Source organism: Nannospalax galili, unplaced genomic scaffold (genome assembly GCF_000622305.1).
Source record: "Nannospalax galili isolate Female #2095 unplaced genomic scaffold, S.galili_v1.0 scaffold737, whole genome shotgun sequence".
Lineage (NCBI taxonomy): Eukaryota > Metazoa > Chordata > Mammalia > Rodentia > Spalacidae > Nannospalax > Nannospalax galili.
The window spans coordinates 2818756-2836244 of NW_008341172.1; the positions used below are offsets into that span (position 1 = coordinate 2818756).

At 45.9% G+C, this 17489-nt stretch overlaps 1 protein-coding gene across 2 annotated transcripts; it reads right to left on the reverse strand.

The window, feature by feature from the left end:
- Nucleotides 1-1206: 1206 nt before the first annotated feature.
- Irf4 (interferon regulatory factor 4) lies at nt 1207-17159 on the reverse strand. 2 transcript variants are annotated; one of them, XM_008836677.3, is made up of 9 exons: nt 17124-17159; nt 15615-15851; nt 14418-14604; nt 13398-13486; nt 12619-12760; nt 10398-10505; nt 7818-8171; nt 3923-4035; nt 1207-2030 (listed from the first exon to the last, which is right to left on the reverse strand). In XM_008836677.3, exons 2-9 carry the CDS (start codon nt 15825-15827, stop codon nt 1890-1892), a joined length of 1347 nt encoding a protein of 448 aa, XP_008834899.1. In that variant the 5' UTR covers nt 15828-15851; nt 17124-17159; the 3' UTR covers nt 1207-1889. The 2 variants fall into 2 exon arrangements, with proteins under 2 accessions (XP_008834899.1, XP_008834898.1); XM_008836676.3 differs by having other exon boundaries at nt 12619-12763.
- Between the last annotated feature and the right edge of the window lie 330 nt (nt 17160-17489).

A 17489-nucleotide genomic window follows, 5' to 3' on the forward strand; every position in this document is an offset into this window, starting at 1 on the left:
ACCAGATATGAGTGGGGTCAAATATTCCCCATGAGGATGGTTGTGGGTTGAGGACCTTGGGAAACAGCAGCTCCCAAATTTTGTCTTCATTTTCCCTTGGGATAATATACCCCAGATTGTTTTGCATCTATAAGATGAGTAAGTGACTGCAGTACATGAGGTGCAAACAGGCTGCCAGAATGCATCCGTTTGGAGTGGCTAATGAGAGGTCTAAACCCCACCAGGCACACTGCAGTGGGGTACCACATGCCTCTAAAAGGATGAGGTAAGTCTGTATAGTTAGGTACATACAAGTGTGTGATCACATGGTTTCTTTTTAAAATTTTATGTGTATTTATGGAAAACTGAACCATATTTGAAGAATAAACTGAATTTTTTCAGATAGTTTGAGGAAGGAATATTTAGGATAGAACATAGAAGATGCTTTTCAGTTTTTCCTTCCTCGAGATTGCTGTTGTCTTCTGCAATGTGTATTATTTATTAAAGGCTCCTTTTTAAAAATAAAATAAGTCCCTCAATGCTTCATTGCTCATTGAATGTGTGCTGTTGAATGAATTGAGGAGAAACATTAAGAGTGGCATGTGTTTGAGAGCTGTTGACTGTTGCTGAGCCCAGAAGTAAAAGAAATTACTTTGTAGTAGGAGAAAAATATTGGAGTAAGGTTATACACCTAAACAAAACCAGTAACAAGAAAGTAAAGAATCAGGCTTATGGTGGTAAATGGAGGGCCTTGTAGTTCTATAAAAGAATGCATTTGAGAAAGGCCTAGTCCTTTTGAGGCTCTGGTAAACTATTATTGGCATGAGGAAGCATCTAATCTACAAAATAAGCAGAAATAGCCCACTGAGTCCGCAGCTGCGCAGTCAGCTGAACCCAGCACCATCAGTGTCCTGACCATTTCAACCTGTGCTCAGCTCCGCCCCTCCACAGTTGCCATGGATACTCCCTATGGCCAACAAAACAAACAGAAGGGGAAATGGCTCAGAGCTTTAAAAATCTATCTTTAGTATTTGGTCTATTGATTTTTTTGTTCCTTTTTCTTTAAGAAAAAGAGTTAATAATTCTAAAGAATGAGAAGGAGAGGGAGAAGGAGAGGGAGGGGAAGGGAGGGAGGAGGGGGAGGGGAAGGGGGAGGGTGGAGGTGGAGTAGGGGGAGAGAGAGAAAGAGAGAGAGAACAGAAAAATTATTTTCCAGTCATTAAATTTCTCATTTAAGAATAGCCCTAATGCTTTTTGGCTCAAGATGATGACAGAGCCTACCAACTAGCCTTCAGGGAATGCCAGGGAGAGGAAGAAAACAGAATACAGGGTCCACCCTAAAACATTCTGCATAATTTGGACATTGTAGCCTAACCTCAGGCTGAGTTTCAAGTTGCCTTACTCGGTGAGCAGGATCCAGGACACACACAGCTCCTATATCCAGGAATACTTTTCTTGGGGGTAGACAGAGTAGTCTTCAGTTTGAACTTTACTTCCCTGAGATATGAACTAATGACACTTAAGTACTACTACCGTCACCAGTTAGGAACCCACACTGGGTTTTCAGTCTTCTAGCAAAGGCAATCTATACCAGACTAAAGACAGCAATTTAGTAAATGTAAACACATCAGTGGTCAAGTTTCACAGTTAAAAGCCTGGGTGGCAGTCACCAAAGTACTGACTAGAATATTTGTCCAAACCTGGTTGACCATTAGTCATTCTGGAATAAGCTCATCTGTCAATCAGGTGCAGCTGATTTTCTGCAGACACCCCAACTGTTGTTCTCTTCAACTGTGAACCCACTTCAGATTTCCTCCAAAGAAAAAGGGGATTAATCGGTTGTGCTTGTCAAAGTCCTTGTCAAAGTCTAATATTTACAATGAAACCAAATCACTGGTCTTGGTGGCTTCTCACTCTTGAATAGAAGAATGGCGGAGGGATCTGTGGTAATCTGGACTGCTGATGTGTTCGGGTAAATCGTAGCCCCTCAGGAAGTGTCCACTGTTTTGTTGAGCAAAATAATATAGTTGCCTGGCTAGCAAAGGTTCCACCTTTAAACAGACATTTTAAAAAAGATGTTACTGTGATATTCTTGTTAACATCATACAATTGGCACATCATGAAATAACCCTCCAATTCTAAGCCAAGTATGTGCTCTAGCAGACCAAAGCATTTCATATTTGAAGCCACCTGAAAAACCAGGTTTTTTGTTCTTATATAGAATTCCCTGTAAACAGAATTCTTGGTTTCAATTGAGGGTAAACATGACATTTTCAAACAACTGCCTCTTAGAATTTCTATTTAACTAAAAGACTGAACATTTTATCAGATGAAATGTTCAAATTAAAAGGCCAAATAAAGTTCAGAGTAAGTTAGGTTAATAAGTTTGTTTTTCCAGTACAGCAATTTGACAACGTGAGAGGCTCATTCTGAATGACTATGTAAGTCTGTACACGTGTGAACCAAAGGAAAAAGAAAGAAAATTGAACAGCGACAAAAGGCATTATGGGAAGACAGCAGATCACTGGCTTGAGTTGGTAAAGTTTGATTATAAGTATAGGTCACATTTACCCATACAAAAGCTAGTATTAAGCACTTCCTGAATTTGCAACATCTAAGTCAAGCTGAATGCTCTCCATTAATAAATCGTGTATACATTCAGCCTTTTTGTTATTTGATATCTAATGACTGGCACAATTCCTTCACAAGCAGCCAAAGGAATTAAATCTATAATAGAAAAACAGTTGAACTCATGGGTGTGTACATGCATATTTTTCTTTAATGGACCACATAGTAGCACTTTGAGGCACCTTGTCATTGGAGCCATCCTTGCCTCTCCTCGTGGAGCATCACTGTTCCCCAAACCCTTGAAATCAGATAGATGCAGGGCTTTATCCACTACTTCTTAAATGCTGCTTATTCACTTAGTTAGCAATCTCTGTAGCCATCAACCACAAGAGAGAATAGAGGGGAACATGCTAAAGTCTGGGATTATATTGTTGCTGTTTGTTAGGTGTTGTTTGTTTCTGCAATCAAAAAGCAGTGGTTGGATGGTCAACATCAGCACCCCTCTGCCTTCTGGGAATGGAATCCAGGGCTTTGCCAAAGTGCTTACCACTGAGCTCTACTCCCATTTCACTACAAAATATCATCAGATCTAAAATCTCATTTGAATTTTGAGAATGTGGATATTCTGGGATGTAACTTTTTACTTGGTACTGCATACTTTCTGGGTATGTATAATTTTCAAATTCAAAATTTTTAGGCATTCAGTGCTTTTTAAAAAAATATGTGAATGTTAAACATTACTAAGTAAACCTGTTTCCTTCCCTTGAAGAAGATGTCAAATTACCACAGTTATACCCATCTTAAACTGGGTTAGCTGTGAGGACAAACTCACCTGCCTGGATTCTTGGTAAGACTCAGCCTCTTTTAAAGACCCCCATGTCTAACTATTAAATAACTTCCCCAAATCCAGCAATAAGAGAGGGACTAGAAAGAATTTGGAGGGCGCCTATAGAATATACATCAGACGACTTTGCAGTGGGAATAGATCCTCTCCTGGGGAAACATCTGCTAGCTACACAGCATTTTAAAAGCCACACGAGAAGCAGAAAACGTCAAAGGGCAACTCTTAGTATTAATATTTTTAAATTCCTATAAAAAGGGAATGAAACAATTTGTCCAAAAAAAAAAAGAAAGAAAAATCCAGGAGAAGGTGGGCTTGAGGCATCTACCCTGGTTCTGTGGTGACGGACTTGGGCTGGAAGTAGGTTGTGGGTCTTTGGGCTGTGCTGCTCACTAGGGCCTGCTTCCTCCTATGCTATTTTAAGGGTTGCGTTTATTTTCCCAGGTGACTTGACATTTACTTTTCATTTGTGACTTCTCTAAAAGGGACAACTCCACAATGTGTGACTCAAGGGTGATGTGACTGGGTACTCACGTGGGCTGTGATGAGCTTCCTTTGCCTTTGAGGGTCTGGAAACTCCTCCCCAAAGCACAGAGTCACCTGGAATCTTGGTACAGGCCGGCCATGGTGAGCAAACGCCTGCAGCTCTGAAAACCCACAAGAAAAACCTATTCAGACACCTGGCAAAGTGAGCTAAAGAGACAGCAAGAGCCTTGCATGAGTCTGCATTGGGAGAACCCAAGCTCTGTTTCCCTAAGTCCAGCCCTACAAGGGCAGACCCCAGGTACAAAACCACATGCACAAGCTCACATGTGTGATCTGCTAACCCCTCCCCTGCCCACACGCACACTGGTTTTACTTCATTCTTCTTGGGGAACAAGACCAAACCTTAAGAGCATTGCTCTGCCTTGAACTCATGAAAATGTAATAGGTCACAGAGAGGAGTGAGGGAGGTAGAAAAGAAACGTAGTTGTGCTGAGGCAAATGAACAGGCTTTACAAAGGACACATTTTGATTTAAAAAATCAGAGTGTTCTGATCCTGCAAGGTTATTTTAAAATGTCACCACCTAGCCATGGAGACCACATGCTGTCTGAGCACCAAGGGCTCCTATGTCTGGCACCAGCTGTTGGCAGTGGTGGCTCACTTGGCACTAGGTATAGGCTCCAAACTGTAGAACTGAGTGGAGTTCTTTCCCACTGATGACATGAGAAGTCGCGACAAGCCACCCTAGCCCCACTCTGATGAGTATGTGTATCCTGAGGCCACGCCTACTTGGGGGACACAAAACATAAGAACATTGTTGGAAAGAAACCTGTCCAGGGGTGGGGGTGTTGTCCACCGGCAGAGTGTTCATTTACCTCATGTGTGCAAGACCCTGGGGGTTCAGTCCCAGCACTACAATGTAACAAGATGGATAAAGAAAAGGAACACAAAAAAAGATATGTGTCCAATCTGTGACAACGGCTGTTCCCTTACTCTTGCACCTGGAAGAGTGGGTTCCAAGGTCTTGTCTGCATGAAAGACCTACATAAAGGAGCTGCAGAGCCTCTGCAGAGCAGCTGTGTACATGCTGCCCTTATCAGATGCTAGTCCTTAGACCATGCCTATGGGGACTGTCCCTAGCACAGTGCAAATCCTGAATGGGTAGAAGTCAAAGATTTCCACTACTCTCTGCGACTCAAGAGCTTCTAGCAGCTCACAGGACTGACTTCCTGCTTTTCTTTCTCTTTCTTCTTCCAGAATTCAAATCAAACCCGAATGGTTTAGTCAGAATGTGTAAAACACACAGTACTGCAGCCTGGGAAGACACCTACACAAGCTAATCAGAGTGACAAGTGGGCGCAATTCTCTGAAAAATTTCCCCACAGGCTGCTAACTCAAGGATGTTTGGTAGGAATCCCTAGACATACAGGGTGCTCTGCGGCTGGCTGCAGTGTTTTAAGTGTACAGTAACTTCCCTGAGCATCAGTGAATCTCAGATAGAGGGGACAAAAAGCACAGGCCCTGGTACTGAGCAAGGCAACAAAACAGAGCACATCCTGCTTATAAATAAATATTAAATTTTAGGCTATGAATTTGCAGCCCAAGATGTCCATTCTGCTCTGATGCCTTCTTCCCACCTAGATCCCCACTTTACCTGTGCACTAAGACTTAGTCCTTAGTACCTTATAGCCTACCCATAATGGTGAGATTCTTGCTCCCTTAAACATGCCTGGTGAGAGAAATCCACAGAAGCAAGTGCTGGTTCTGGGATGCCTTCATTAGAAAGACTATCAGGATACAAGCAGGGGCCTGGGTGGAGGCCTTCAAGGCCACAAGGGAGACAGGAGGTGCAAACAGGCCCCCCTGCTGGTCTTTGCTCTTTTCTGCCTAGCACCATGAGACACCAGGCCTGACCTCAAGAGAGACAAGACAGCCTGGCCAAGGCTGAAGACCTACTGTGCAGCTTCTTTGGAGCCAAAGATGATTTTTTTTCCTTCTCATGTCCCACTTCTGTGGAGAGGGTATTTATCTAGGAAGATATCTGTTTGAGCCCTGGTAGAGTGCTCACTTCACATATGCAAGGCCCTGGGGTCCAGCCCCAGCGCTACAAAGAAAAGAGACGAATGAAGGAAAAGAACACAAAGAAAGATGTGTGGTGGCATCAGGCCCTGTTCCCTTACTCTTCCACCTGGAGCTTGGTTCCGAAGTCCTGTCTGCATAAAGGAGCCCCAGGACCCCTGGAGCTGATGGAGAATTTGAATGAGTCTAAGCAAATTTGAGCCAATGAAACTCAAAAGGCTGAGGAAATGCCATGTTCCAGAGCACACAGGCATTTCCTGTTTTTATTGTAAATGAATGGAATGAAGAAGCACATTGAGGATTCAGCAGTCTTCCTTCCGGCTCCATACCCAAGGGAAAGGAAATCAGCAAGCTGGGAGACAGCTGTCCTCAGAAGCCACTGCAGCAGTCACAGTAGTAAGATAAGAAATTAAGAGCCCACCAACGGATGGATGGATAAAGACAATGTGATAGACAATGGAATGGTGCTGAGCCTTTGAAAGGAAGGAAGCTCTGTCATTTGCAACAACACAGGCAAGCCTGGAGGACATTACGTTAAGTGAAATTAGCCATGTACAGAAAGGCAAATACTGTGTGATATTCAGATGTGAAATCTAAACTAGCTGCACTCATGAAAGTAGAGTTGAATAGTAGTTATCAGAAGCTGGCGGGGCGGGGGGGACTAGGAAGCTGTGCATCAAAGAATACAAAATCTCACCAAGAGGGATACATTCAGCAGGTATATTGTAACGCCCTCATAACTGCAGTAATATACAGTATACTTGAAAATTGCTGAGAGTAAATTTCAAGTAGCGTTCTTCCCGAAGGAAAAAAGCAGATAAACATGCAAGATGATACACATGCTAATTACTGCATTAGCTATAACATGATGCATATGTATTTGAAGCCATCGTGATGTACACAGATGGGGAGAGATAGTTCAGGAAAAAGAAAGCACATAAAAAACCAGAGATGTGGGGAATTTGGGAAGGGGCACTGGTAAAGAACAAGAGAACAAGTTTAGGATAAGATGGGGGTGGGAGACTGGCAATAGCCAGCAGGCAGAGTAACCTCTTCCCCGAAAATCATCCTCAGCTAGACAGTCAAGTGAACCCTCTGGATGGTGTCCCACGGTGGCATGGCTAACGACTTGATGAAAGGCAGCCCAGAGCTAACTTAACATGAAATCAAAACTAGAGCAGTAAGAAGTGCTGCTTCTGGAAAGTATGATTAGAAGCATTCACACGAAGAGATAAGGCAAAGCCCTCTCAGCGTTTCCCCTTTGCTAAAGCAGCTCCTGACACTCTCAGCCTGGTCCCACCTGCAGTGTGGGACCATCTTCATAAAGGTGACACATCTCATAACCAAGAATGTTAACAATGTACTTCTAACTTTTGCAGTTTTTCTAGGAACTGTAACAAACTGAAATATCAACAGATAAGCTTGCTGAGACCATACTACCAACAAAATGGAACCCCGAGAACAGGTGGCCGCGCTGAAAACCCACCTTTTGATTCATTAGCCAGATATGGTAGCACACATTTATCCCAAGGCAGGAGGATCTCCAGCTCCAGGCTAGCCTGAGCTACCTAGTGAGGCTCCCTGCCTCGAAAAACAGAACCATAATAATAACAATAAATTAAGATATCAGCCTGCACCATAGTTTGCCCTGGCCAGCTCATCTGGATCCCCTCCCTGTCCCTCTGTTAATGAGGGAGAATATGGCAAAGGTAAGCTATGAACCAGGCAAGAAACCCTATTCTGGGGTGAAGGTCACTGAACTCAGGAGGAAGACCTCACCTGGGGTACACAGGCCCTGCCACTTGGGACCCTTATGACCAGCGCCCATGACTACCTCCATTCTAATGGATAATGAGGTGTATTACCTGATAGAAACTGCTGTGTGTCAAAGAGCTTGCAGGTCTGGTCTCTTTCCAGTTTGTTAGGCCGGTCGCTGCACAGTGCCAGGGGCCCATCCCAGTAGATCCTGCTCTGGCACATTCTTTTGGCATACAGTCCATCTGGGGCCATCCAGAGGACCAGTCCCCTCTCCAGGTGGCTCAGCAACTTCTCGATGTTTTTCCTTTGTCCATTGTCCTCTGGGTAAGGGAACAAGACTTGATCCAGGTTGCTGGCATCATAGGTATGTCCATGGGAGATCCGGCAGCCTTCGGGGCTGGACGTCGTCAGCTCCTTCACCAGGATTTCCCGGTAATACAGGCAGATGTGCAGTCGACAATCTGTAAACAGAGCTCTACAGTCAGTGCTAGTGACCTGGGGACAGCTGCCACAATGTGCAGAGGTCCAAAGACTCAATGACTAGACTGTATGAAGTGTACCAGTGCCTCAAGATGCTCTGTGCACAACTGGGAAGTTTCAGAATCAAGAAAGTTGGGGTAATGTCACCTGCTTTTGTGTTCCCCAAGAAATTTTCAGATAGTGATCACACTCCATACTCTGAGAAGCCCATGGAAAGAAACTTATTTCTCTAATCCAGTCATTTCCAAATGCACTCATCTATCTCGGGAAGGGACATATATTTCATTAATTTTCTACAGAATCTGTTTAAGTTGCATCAGAAATGCCTGTTAAGAACCTGCGAGGTCATTTTTTGGATGATGGTAGTGGTGCTAAATTTTGTCTAAAACATGAAGTGATGTTCCACTGAACAAGAATTCACCTTTAAGCAAATCAATTTTTATTTTGGAGTTGAACTCTTAAGATTAATTTCTACTAGCAAAAAAAGATAGTGGTGGCATTTCAGAAGAAAAGCAAACATGGGCACACCCGGAACTCCCCTAAAATGTCACCACTGTGTCATTTAGGTCAAAATAGATAATTATGTTGACGCTTAGCGCTAAAGTGAATATTTCTGGGCCACAAAAAATATGATATGGTTTCCCCCCTCCTTTTTATTTTCTGATTTTTAAGTCAGTTTTCTTGGAGAGAAAGGAATCAAAGAGAAATACCAAAAAAACAGTAGTCAACATAAAACATGCTGAAATCCCACTTAACTTTGAAAAGGACTCTATAAGAGTGCTTCCTAAAGGAATGTCTACAAAATTCCTTTAAGAAAAGAATTTATTGATTACTTTTTTTTTTTTTTTTTACTGATTTCAGAAACTTCATTAAAATATCTTCTAGTGACTGAAAGCAACCTGGGTATGCAAAGCATTCCCAGGTAGAGACAGCTCCCCACCGTGGTGGCAGTGGGGTGAAAAATGCCTGGGGAGGGTAACACTCTGACAAATGTATTCATGGTTGATAATTAATCTGCATTATGCATAGGAGAGAAGAAACCCACAAAACCCTTGTATTTCTCAATGGCAAGTTTTGAGACTTGGCCCACATCACAGTGTCTTCCATTTCTGTTGCTGTAAACAAGCAGTCAGGTGGTGCACCCAATGAGAGGGGGCGTTGGCTGGCTGGGGTGACTGGCAGGGCAGGTTTCATTTCATTTAATGTCATCAGAATCACAAGATTGCAGAGATATAAATAGCTATTTATTTCCTCCTCTTCAAGAACCCACACAAGTTTTAGGTGTTCCAGAAAAGGGTCTGAAACTTTCTAAAATCAGTGACAAGCCTGGCTGCTCGGAAGTGTCCCCACAAGTGTGTCCTCACATTCATGAGTGGCTCAGAAGAAGTATGGCCTTCCTGAACCTTAGAACAAGAAGGAATTAAGTCTCTCCCTCAAGAACAAGAACAAGACAAGTACATTAAAAAGTCAGGTTTTTTGGGTGATGTTTTCTATCACATACTTTTAAGGGGGTTGGGGGCAAAATGAGAATTTGGATATGCAAACTATTCATTTTTAATACCAATTCGAATTCCATTTAAAAATCACTCAAAAAAAATCATCTAAAGACTAAAAAGACATAAGATACAGCTTCAGATGTGTGTGGGCTTCCTTAAAAGACAGGTCAGCATCTCCAGGTACAGGGTTCCTTAGCAATAGAATTTTACAAAAAAGATCAAATTCACACTCGCGTGTAAATCCTATCAAAGTTCCAAGGAGACAGAACTGTGTGGTCCTTGGGGCTTAAGAATTTCAGGGAGACCAGAAGCCAGAAGCAATGTCCCCTAGGAGCAGGTCAGGACCACCTGCTTGTGGCTAACCCTGAAAGGACAGCATTTAGAAAGGAGAAGCCCTTGTGCTTTCTAAGAAGCTGTTCTGCATGTGACAGTGTTGGCTAGAGGAGGAGCCTGGGTGAAAGACAGCTGGAGCATTTACATGTTCCTGGCAAGTTGGACAGGTAGTGTTCTTCCACACAGTATTCCAACTCTCTTCAAGTCACAGGCTAGCTGGTTCTGCTGCTAAGTTTTCTAATAGTGTTCCTTATTCATTGTGATGACCACAGGGCCTGGGCCATGCCTTCAGAGTTCAAAAGTAAGCATCTATGTAAAGCCTCACCAAGGGGGAAGAAGTTACCTCCCTCCCAGCCTCAAACAGAGTACTGCACTCACCTGAGAGCGCCAAGGCTTCAGCAGACCTTATGCTTGGCTCAATGGGGATTCCAGGAGCCTGGGACTCGGGTGGGGCACAAGCATAAAAGGTTCCTGTCACCTGGCAACCTGCATTTGCAAATAAAAATCAGATGATATCTAAGCAGAGGGTTTGAGTATGGGGAGGCTGCTCCAGTGGGCTCTGTGCCCTGTCACTTTCCAATCCAAGCTTGGCAGGCTCCAAACACCCACTGACAGCGGGGCATACATTTATGAGGCAAAGGCAAGTCTAAGTCCAGTGGGAAAAACCCAGGGTGAAGGAGGAAGGAGCCTTGCACAGCTCTGGAAGAAAATGCAGTGCTAGCTCCATATTTCATAAACAGGAAAACTGAGGCTCACAGGGAGAAGGGCTTGGCACCAGCACACCCAACAAGTTCACAGCAGGGCTGAGAGTTCAGATTTATGTAAGGCTAGTTAAAAAACACTAATTATTTAATCTTTGTTTATTTTACTCACTATTTGTGGGTTTGGGAGAAAACTGGACATGTTTCCCTGCAGTATAGATGCTGTGTTATACTAAGCACACACACACACACAAAGAAGGGGGGGGAGGAAGAGAGAGGGGGAGGGGAGAGGAGGGAAAGATTGGTTGGGTTGGGAATATAGCTCAGTGGTAGAGCACTTACCTGGATTGCACTAAACTCTGGATTTAATGGGGAAGTTGGGGGTATGGAGAAGAGGGAGAGGACAAGGAGAGGAAGGAAGGACAGAGGGAAGGAGGCAGGAAGCATAGAGAGAAAGAGAGTGTCATAGAACCTGGTTTTGCTGGCATTTCACTTAATGTCACCCTTACGCTTCCATGTATGGCTGTTTTTGTGCAATCAGAAGCGTCTTTACTCTGATAATAATTTAATATAATGTGGTTAATTGGACACAGAGGCCTGATATTTCAGAAACTAGTTTAATGTCAGCTGATTCCTCACTGAAACAGAGAGAGCTAGATTGCGACAAACCATTCTTAAGAGAAAAAAGGCAGTAAAATTGAATTTCAAATGATTTTAAACATGCCAACAGATATAAACATCAAATAATGACAGGCTTCTTCAATACCAGCAGCTAAGAATAGTCTAAGCATGGATGAAATAGGGGCAGTAGAGGAGGGGATGAAATTATGAAGGAGCAAATATTTCCAGAATATGCAAAAGGGCCCACCTGTGTAGTGACTCATGTCAAGACTTCTATTTAAATAATAAACTCAAAAGTTCTAAAAACTGATGCTTTATATCAGTTGGCAGTGAAAACCTGTAATTCCAGGTACTCAGGCAGTTGAGGCAGGAGAATCATAAGTTCAAAGCCAGCCTGGGCAACCTAGCAAAACGCTACCTTAAAATACAAAGTTGAAAAGGACTTGGGGGTGTAACTCAGTGTCCTTGCCTATATAAATTATTAATAAATAATCAAAGCTACACTGAACGTAGCTTGTACAGTTCTCAGTGTCCAGTTAAGTGGTGCTTCTTCTGTGAGAACTCAGTGTGATGTCTAGAGGACCCCTGTGGGTCTTTTGGGGCCGGACACTCCTTTGTAGCGGCATTTTGTGGATTGTTTTTCATGCTTTTGATCCACTCACTCCTTAATACCAAGAACAGCTACAACTGAATCATCACTGTTCAAGGAACTAGAACTAATTCAGTGATCTGAGGTTCCTTCAGAGGTGGGCTGGCACAGCTGTAGCATGCCCCCTTTACAGATGAGTAAACAGAAATAGACTAGGGAGGCTCTCCATCAGTATTAAGGGATAGTTCAGAGAAAAGACTGGCAAAACCCATCCCTCTGCCTAATATTACAGAAAAAACTTAAGGTTATTTAGAGAATGAAAATGTTAACTGGCTAACCAAATTATTGCAAAAAATAGAGACAGTTTTCTGTCTGACATTCCCTGTCATAGGAAAAAGGCTGGGCTTGGACTTAGATCTGGAATTAAACCCTAGACCTTCACTCTGACTGGTGATGTGGGAACAGTGGGCATCCATGATATTCTCTATTTTGAAAGAAGGGCATGGCACTGAGGACTTCGGCATCTGACAGGACGTGGCAAGCTCTCCATCTCCCTCAGCTGCATATGTCTTTCTGGCATCTTGTGGAAGGGGAAAGCCCTGTGGTGCTCCCCTGGAGGGCCAACTGGGATTCCCCACACTCTGAGCCCAGGTCTTTTTTCTGTCTCTTGTCCTGGCACATTCCTTACCATTTTCACAAGATGGTCCCTGCCAGTGGTGGCTACGGGGGCCGAACGTCACAGGACATTGATATGGGATTTCTGGGTGTGGCTGATCTGGGGCGTAGTCCCTCCAACTTCTGTCAGGGGGTGGCATCATGTAGTTATGAACCTGCTGATGGAGCACAGGGATTGTTGAGAGGAAAAGTTGGGTGTGTGTGGAGGTGCTTTCCTATCACTCAAACCCTCCGGGAACCCCATTTTTGGTCAGTAGTCAAGTCATTTTATCTAAAAAGAAGAGTGTGCACTGTCCACCGCACTGGGTAGAAAGCAGCCATAGAAGATCTGAAAGCACAAAGGAGACCTTGTGTAAAGCCATGATTTTTGTAAAGCTTCATCATATGGCTGAGCTTGCACCAAAAATACTGCAGAGAAATCTGCCCTTTTTCACCCAGCAAAGTGAATAAAACAGAGCTGTAATTCACATCAAGAAAGCCTAGAGAAGTCAGCTGCCCTGTGGTTTCACATGATAAAGCCCTACTTCCAACATCTTTGACTTCCACCAAAGGTCTGATTCCCAGAAGACTGGGCAATCAGTAGACGTACATCTCAATAGGTGGGACACACCAAATTCCCCAATTCAACCACCAGGGACAGTGACACAATGTGGAAAGTGAAACATCCTTCCAGGACCAGGGGTTCAGCTTCGGCACATCATAACAAATGATAAGTCCTTCTGTTTTCCTCTCTGTGTGGTTAGCCAAGAGACCCAGCTTAGTGTTCCAGGAGCCCCATGCCCTCCCACATACCTGGGCTGGCAGTGAGCTATAAGGTGCTGTCATGGTGTAGGGGTGGCCCATGGTCATCTGTGTGTCTTCCAAAGTGAGCTGCTTTGCCCCTGTGTATTTGAGGAAAAAAGAAATAGCACAGAGTTAAAAATAAATAAATAAACAAATAAACAAATAAATAAATAAGGAACTGACAACTAAATATCAAATGTTAGAAAAATACCTGAGTACTTAATTCTTAGGACGCATAGTAGTGTCCAGTCAGGTGTTTTTTGTTTCTGTTTTTTTTTTTTTTTAACTTCCTTGAACAGTTGTATGTCCATAAAATTAAACAGATTAAACTAGGTCTGACTTAATGTGGCAACAGGTAGACAAATATAACACTTTGAAAATGTGCTCTGTTGACCCACCAAGTGGTTTTCCAGTGAGATGTTGCCCAGCTCAGGTATCCTGCATGATTGGAACAAAAACGTAGATTCCTGGGCCCTGTTCTAGTCATGCTAGTCAGAATCTTGGAATGAAGGATCCTCAGATCTGAATTTTCAGAAGTACCCCAGCATATCACATTATACTGTAAACACTGGCATTTTAATTACTATAAATGTAATTATTTGTGTGGGGTGCAGCATGCTTCTCCTTCTAGAAAAAACTTACTAGAAGATATTAGGTAAATAAAATTCTAGTGGATCCTCTAGTTTTGTTTGGAAATTTGAACCATATCCTAATTGAATGGAGTAACTGGAAACACTCAGTTCTTGCTTGCTTATATACACATGCGTGTGCACGTACATACACACACACACACACACACACACAAATAGGACTTAGAGAAGTGGTTCTATGCTGTGATTCTATACTAACTCACAAGATTTTCACTTATAACCCAGACAACATGGGTGAGGAGACTGTTGGGCTTGACCTTGGGGCAGGAGGCAGCAGGCTATAAAACAGCAAAAGCAGAAAAAGACCCTCAGAAGGAACTAAGGTATCATGAGTTCCCGTTGCCTTGATCCTGTGACTCATGGGTGGAAAAGCCCCTACCTTTTTTGGCTCCCTCAGGAACAATCCTGTACACCTTGTATGGGTCAGAGATATCCAGCTGGCTCCTCTCAACCAGCTCCTCAAAGTCATTGCTCTTGTTCAGAGCACATCGTAATCGGGTCTTCCAGGTAGGAGGGTCTGGTTTATCAATGCCTTCTCGGAACTTTCCTTTAAATAGTGCCCAAGCCTGAGATTGAAGAAGAGAAGTCAAAGCTCAGATCTGTAAAAAGGAATCTGGAGACTGTATTTCTAAAAGGAAGAACACTGCTTCACATTTACTGTTGCTCAAAATGTGGGACATATACAGGGATCCTCCAGGGAAAATATTTCTCACCTAGGACCCTATTGTTGCTGATCTAAGTCCTTTGAACACTTTTCTAGGTACTTATAAAAAGTGGGGTGAGATGGGGAGGCCCCTACACGACCTGAATCATGTGTGGGTAACACTAGGGACATCAGAGCTGTGGGGCAACAGGCTCCTACAGAATACATCTAGGCAGTCACACTGAGGTGCTCAGCACAAATTCCCGCAGGAAGTCCCCTTCCCCTGCCCTGGCAGGTGGGGGCTGGGGCCTCACAGTTTGGTGAGTCAAGTGCTCTGGGGGCAGCAGTCTGGAGGGACACACAGAAATGGGGAAGACCTCCCAGGGAACAGAGAGAGATTTGAAGTAGTCAGAGGCACCCAAAGAGAGAGAGAGAGAACCAGTGGCTGCATCCAGAGCTAGAACCAGACAGCGGAGAAGCGGAATCAAAGGAAAACCCAGAGAAACTCAGAAAAGTAGCAAAAAGAAGAAAGCCAGAGAAAGACAAAGGCAGGGAGACTGGTAAGCACAACAACCGACCAGAGAGGAGACAGAGGCCAGAGGTGACTGGAAACACTGGAACCCGCTGTGCAACTGGAGCCCCCAGCCTCTGACCACCACATAGCCCCCGGGGATGCTCTGATCCTGGAGCTGGAAGTACTTGCCACCACACAAACTTAGTATCAAGACCTGGTTCCCCTGTTTGTGTAATTCCTGGGGAATTTGCAAGCGCCTGTCCTTCTCCCCAGGTTTCTGCAGAGCACCACATGATGCACTCCCCTGTCCCTTGCTCTAGAGCCACAGAGCTATCTGGGCTCACGGCTGAGTCCTGGGTGAGGGCTGGCTGGGCTCTTTCCCCACCCTACCCCTCTTGGGCTCCCCAGGTGCGGGTGACCTTGAAGAGGGCGGCGTCCTCCTCGCGGTTGTAGTCCTGCTTGCCCGCGTGCTTCCACGGGATGCGGAAGATGCTCTTCTCCTCATTCTCCCACACCAGCCCCGGGTACTTGCCGCTGTCGATCTGGTCGATCAGCCACTGGCGGAGTTTCCCGTTGCCGCAGCTCACCGCGCTCATGCTGAACTCTGCACCGCGGCCGCCCTCCAGGTTCATGCCGAGTGCCGACCGCTTCCCGCGCTGCGGGGAGAGCAAAACGTCCGTGCAGGCGCCTTCGCATCGCTCGAGGGGCGCCCTGTCCCAGGTTTTTGTAGTGACCCCGAGGCCCCGGAGTCTCTAAGACGTGTGGGCGCAAGGCCAGTGTCGCCCGAGTCCCCCAAGAGAAGGTATTTTCGCGACAGGCTGGGGAGCATCCCTTGGGACGAACAATTCTGGCGCTGCCGGAACGCACCGTGCTCAGTCAAGGTCTGTCTTCTCATCCAGCCTAGTACCCCACCCCCAGGCCATTATTTTAATGCACCCCAGCGCAAGCGCTCCTAGACACACAACTTTCCTCACACTCCAAATCTAGCTCCACCCGGCACAGTCGGTTTGCGCCCCGCTCCTCTCCCACTCCCAGGCAGCTTCCACTCCACTTTTCCCTCTCTCTGTTTCCACTCCTTCCCGCTCTGGATTTTAAGCTGCTCTGGCTGCCCCAGGCAAGAAGGAGCTCGCACGTGGGCTGCCCTTAGTCCCCGCCCTGCGTCCAGACTTGACCAGGTGCGCGTCACCTGGCTCTTCCTTCAGCTTTTTCGCTCCTACATCCTCACTTTGTCTCAGTCAAAGCCCCAGCCTCCCGGGTCAGGAAGGATTACGTGGGCCCTGGAAGCGAAGAGTGTTGAAGTGTGGATATAGGGCGAGCAAGGCAGCCAAGTAGCTAGAGATTTCAGCGCGCAGAGGTCAGCGCGACCCCAGGCTCTGCGAGGGAGGGTGGAGGATGGGGATAGGGGTGCCGAGGACTGCGACACCAGCTGCTGGGCGGGGCAAGCGAAGGGAGAGGCGGGAAAGGGGCGCTAAGCCCCCCAAGTTTGGAGCTCTTGACCCTCTTTGGCCAGCTGGCCTAGGGTCCACGCGCTGAGTCCTTGGCGACTTTGGGTCCCTTGGGAACTAAGACTGGGAAAGGAGTTTGCTACCCTAGCCAACAAGGTCAGGGGCTGTCCCTCTGGGGACAAGCCTGTCGCCTGTGTGGGTTCCTATGAAGGCGCGACAGTCCCGTTAGTTCTTCCTTCCCAGCCGGTGCGGATGCTCTAAAGCGCCCAAGCCGCCTTCCACCGGACCTGCAGCGCGCAGGCTCCGGCCCAGGACAGATGGGTGCGATCTGAGGCTCCCAGACCCCGCATGCTCCCTCTGGTCCCCAAGCTAAGGTTCCTCGCACTGCTCTGAGACCGAGCCCCGGACCTCTGGTTCCTGCCCTGTCCTCTCGAACCAACCTCCTGCTTCTCCTCATGCCCGACTCCAGGCTCCAGGCCTTACCTCACCCGCACTCTGAGCTGAGGGCTATGGAGGGTCCCAAATTCAAGTGGTGAAACTAAGAAAGTGAGGTGAGAAAGAGGAACTTTATAGAGCCGGGGGCGGGCCCCGCGCAGGGCGGGGCGGCTCCGCCTTCTAGGGCGTTGCGCGCCTAGGCGGGGATCGGCCCTCCAGCCCCGCTCCTGGGCCCAGGCAAGGTTGTCCGGCTGGGGACGATGGCCGCCTGGAGACAGTGGAAACCGGGCTTGGGACAACGGAACACTTGGAGATCCTCTGCTCAGTGGGATCTCGCTTCGGTGATAGAACCTGCGCTGAGGTCGATTAATCTACGGAGAGGTGGCCAGGGCGGGAAGTGGGCGGAGAGTCCGG

What these genes read in the sequence shown, in the direction of transcription:
- Irf4 (XM_008836676.3), bottom strand. Translation starts at nt 15,827, where the DNA reads ATGAACCTGGAGGGCGGCCGCGGTGCAGAGTTCAGCATGAGCGCGGTG. An exon ending in TCCTGAGGGAGCCAAAAAAG is followed by an intron (nt 13,487 to 14,417) that starts GTAGGGGCTTTT and finishes TCAAATACACAG; the next exon opens with GGGCAAAGCAGCTCACTTTG. An exon ending in GGAAGCTCATCACAGCCCAC is followed by an intron (nt 2,031 to 3,922) that starts GTGAGTACCCAG and finishes GTCTGTTTAAAG; the next exon opens with GTGGAACCTTTGCTAGCCAG.